Source organism: Nerophis lumbriciformis, linkage group LG03 (genome assembly GCF_033978685.3).
Source record: "Nerophis lumbriciformis linkage group LG03, RoL_Nlum_v2.1, whole genome shotgun sequence".
Lineage (NCBI taxonomy): Eukaryota > Metazoa > Chordata > Actinopteri > Syngnathiformes > Syngnathidae > Nerophis > Nerophis lumbriciformis.
The window spans coordinates 57,183,850-57,187,204 of NC_084550.2; the positions used below are offsets into that span (position 1 = coordinate 57,183,850).

The 3,355-nt window shown below is 38.0% G+C and overlaps 1 protein-coding gene across 2 annotated transcripts in view; it reads left to right on the forward strand.

The window, feature by feature from the left end:
• Nucleotides 1–1,995, forward strand: part of eya2 (EYA transcriptional coactivator and phosphatase 2) — a 104,626-nt gene extending 102,631 nt beyond the window's left edge. For both annotated transcript variants that reach the window (XM_061939871.2, XM_061939878.2), the window contains one exon: nt 1,324–1,995. In XM_061939871.2, coding sequence (XP_061795855.1) covers nt 1,324–1,404 — 81 coding nt within the window. In that variant the 3' untranslated portion in view covers nt 1,405–1,995. The remainder of the gene's footprint in view (nt 1–1,323) is intronic.
• Nucleotides 1,996–3,355: the final 1,360 nt, after the last annotated feature.

The following is a 3,355-nucleotide window of genomic DNA, read 5'->3' on the forward strand; positions in this document are numbered from 1 at the left end:
AACACCAGGGGGAGCTCCACTAACCACGTTAAACCCAGATTCCGATCTAACAAAGGTCTTCACTCATTCTCCTTCTATGCCACATCAATATGGAATGCACTCCCAACAGGTGAAAAAGAAAGTGCATCTCTATCCTCCTTCAAAACCGCACTAAAAGAACACCTCCAGGCAACTACAACCCTCAACCCTCCACATCCCACCTCCCCGGATTGTATAATCAAATGTATATACTTGTTCTTATGCTTTCTGATCTCTCTATGTCCACTACATGCTGTACATATCCTACCAAGTCAGACCTACACTGTTACAATGTCCATTTCTCTGATGATGCAATTGTTGATGACCGAAGTGCTGATATCAACCAAACCTAACCCACCCACCCCCCCATGCCCCTCCGAAAACCACACCCCGGATTGTAAATAATGCAAATAATGTAAATAATTCAATGTATGTACTCTGATGATTAACTTATGTGATGACTGCATTATGATGATAGTATATATTCATACCAAAGACTATAAAAATGGGACACATTACCTCACTGAACTCAGCATCAAAGGTTGGAATTGGGGGTTAAATCACCGAAAATGATTCCCAGGCGCGGCCACTGCTGCTGCCCACTGCTCCCCTCACCTCCCAGGGGGTGATCAAGGGTGATGGGTCAAATGCAGAGAATAATTTCGCCACACCTCGTGTGTGTGTGTGTGACAATCATTGGTACTTTAACTTTTTTTTTTTTGTACCATGGATTGATTTAAGTGGACCCCGACTAAAACAAGTTGAAAAACGTATTCGGGTGTTACCATTTAGTGGTCAATTGTACGGAATATGTACTGTACTGTGCAATCTACTAATAAAAGTCTCAATCAATCAAAAAAACAAAATACAACCAATAGTACGTTAATGTTAAATCTTACTTGTGAAAAGTGATCCCCCGATTCCTATTTCCAACAGTCCGCTCATTTGAGCAGGAAAACGCTGAACACATCTTTGTTTTCTACCTGTCAACTGTCAGTTTAGGCTGCTCGCCTGCTCCTCGTCACCACTTCAAGATGGCGGCCGAGTTTCTCGCGTCACAGCAGCCAATGCTGCGTCCACTTATAAGATGTCTATGGTTTGACTACTTTCGCGAACTGGCGAGGAAATTAGGTTACCATTTCGTGTTAAATCCAAAAATATGACAGTAAATGTCAAAATGGAAGTTAAATGTGCTGAAATAATGGACGGGAACATAAGGAAATTCCCTCATTACGTCCACAAATACCACGCTGAAATATTATTGTTGCTTTACATTAAAACTGCGTTTCTTTACCGTTTCCGCAGAAGACCATGCCGTTCTGGAGGGTGTCTTGCCGTGCAGACCTGGAGGCTCTGAGCCACGCACTGGAGCTGGACTACCTCTAGAGGGCGACACCTCCACCTGCGACACCACTTGAACTCTTCAACTGCACACCGGAAGTGCCATTAAAAAAAGACTGATTCGGAGTCAGTGGCGCCAATGTTGTTTTTGGTTGCTAGGCGACGCTGCATGACGTCTGAACATACCAAAACAAGTCAAGGACCAAACAACAGGGAACTGCCATAAATATGTTGTTGTTTTTTAATTCATCTCATCATTCCTAATGCACAACATTTTTCTTCCATTTTCTTCTCATCAAAACCACATTTTTGGGTCTTAATAGATTGGTAGGAATATGAAATAAAATAGCATCCTAGTTAGAGGCTATTAAAAAAAAAATACTCTTGATTGTATTTCACCAGTTTAAATGTGAGCTATTTATTGTTGGCATAAAAGAATATGGCCTTGTCATTGTGGGATGTAAATGTTTGTGTGCTGTGTTTTAACCCCTTCTTTTTTTTAACCTGAGACTGGCTGTGCATGTGCTATGATCACACTGCCTGTCATCTTTACTTTGATGTGTATATAATGCTTTATGGTCACTTTTCTTTTGACAGATGGTTAAAATAGACTTAATAAAAAATAAGTTAATTGCACTGTGAATGCCTTTCTTTTTTTATACATTAATTGAATCCAGTAAATAAAACACATGACACATATTATTTACATTTAAATTAGGGAATAAATATGATTAAAATTTATTTAAATATTAACAGTAATTTCTTGACTTTTTTCTCACTGTTTTATATATATATACATATATATATACATATATATATATATATATATATATATATATATATATATATATATATATACGGTATATATATATATATATATATATATATATATATATATATATATATATATATATATATATATATATATATACACACACATTCAGTTGTGGTTAAAAGTGTACATACATAACATAATGTCATGGCTGCCTTGAGTTTCCAATAATTTCTACAACTCTTATTTTTTTGTGATAGAGTGATTGGAGCACATACTTGTTGGTCATAAAAAAAATTCATGAAGTTTGGTTCTTTTATGAATTTATTATGGGTCTACTGAAAATGTGAGCAAATCTGCTGGGTCAAAAGTATACATACAGCAATGTTAATATTTGCTTACATGTCCCTTGGCAAGTTTCACTGCAGTAAGGCGCTTTTGGTAGCCATCCACAAGCTTCTGGTGGAATTTCTGACCACTCCTCTTGACAAAATTGGTGCAGTTCAGCTAAATGTGTTGGTTTTATGACATGGACTTGTTTCTTCAGCATTGTCCACTCGTTTTAAGTCAGGACTTTGGGAAGGCCATTCTAAAACCTTCGTTCTAGCCTGATTTAGCCATTCCTTTACCACTTTTGACGTGTGTTTGGGGTCATTGTCCTGTTGGAACACCCAACTGCGCCCAAGACCCAACCTCCGGGCTGATGATTTTAGGTTGTCCTGAAGAATTTGGAGGTAATCCTCCTTTTTCATTGTCCCATTTACTCTCTGTAAAGCACCAGTTACTTTGGCAGCAAAACAGGCCCAGAGCATAATACTACCACCACCATACTTGACGGTAGGGCTGGTGTACTTGGGATTAAAGGCCTCACTTATGGCTGGGTATTGAGGCCAAACAGCTCAATTTTTGTTTCATCTGACCACAGAACCTTCCTCCAGAAGGTCTTATCTTTGTCCATGTGATGTAAAATGAAACAAAAGCTTGCCAGAAGCTTGTGGATGGCTACCAAAAGCGCCTTATTGCAGTGAAACTTGCCAAGGGACATGTAACAAAATGTTAACATTGCTGTATCTATACTTTTGAACCAGCAGATTTGCTCACATTTTCAGTAGACCCATAATAAATTAATAAAATAACCAAACTTCATGAATTTTTTTTGTGACCAACAAGTATGTGCTCCAATCACTCTATCACAAAAAAATAAGAGTTGTAGAAATGATTGGA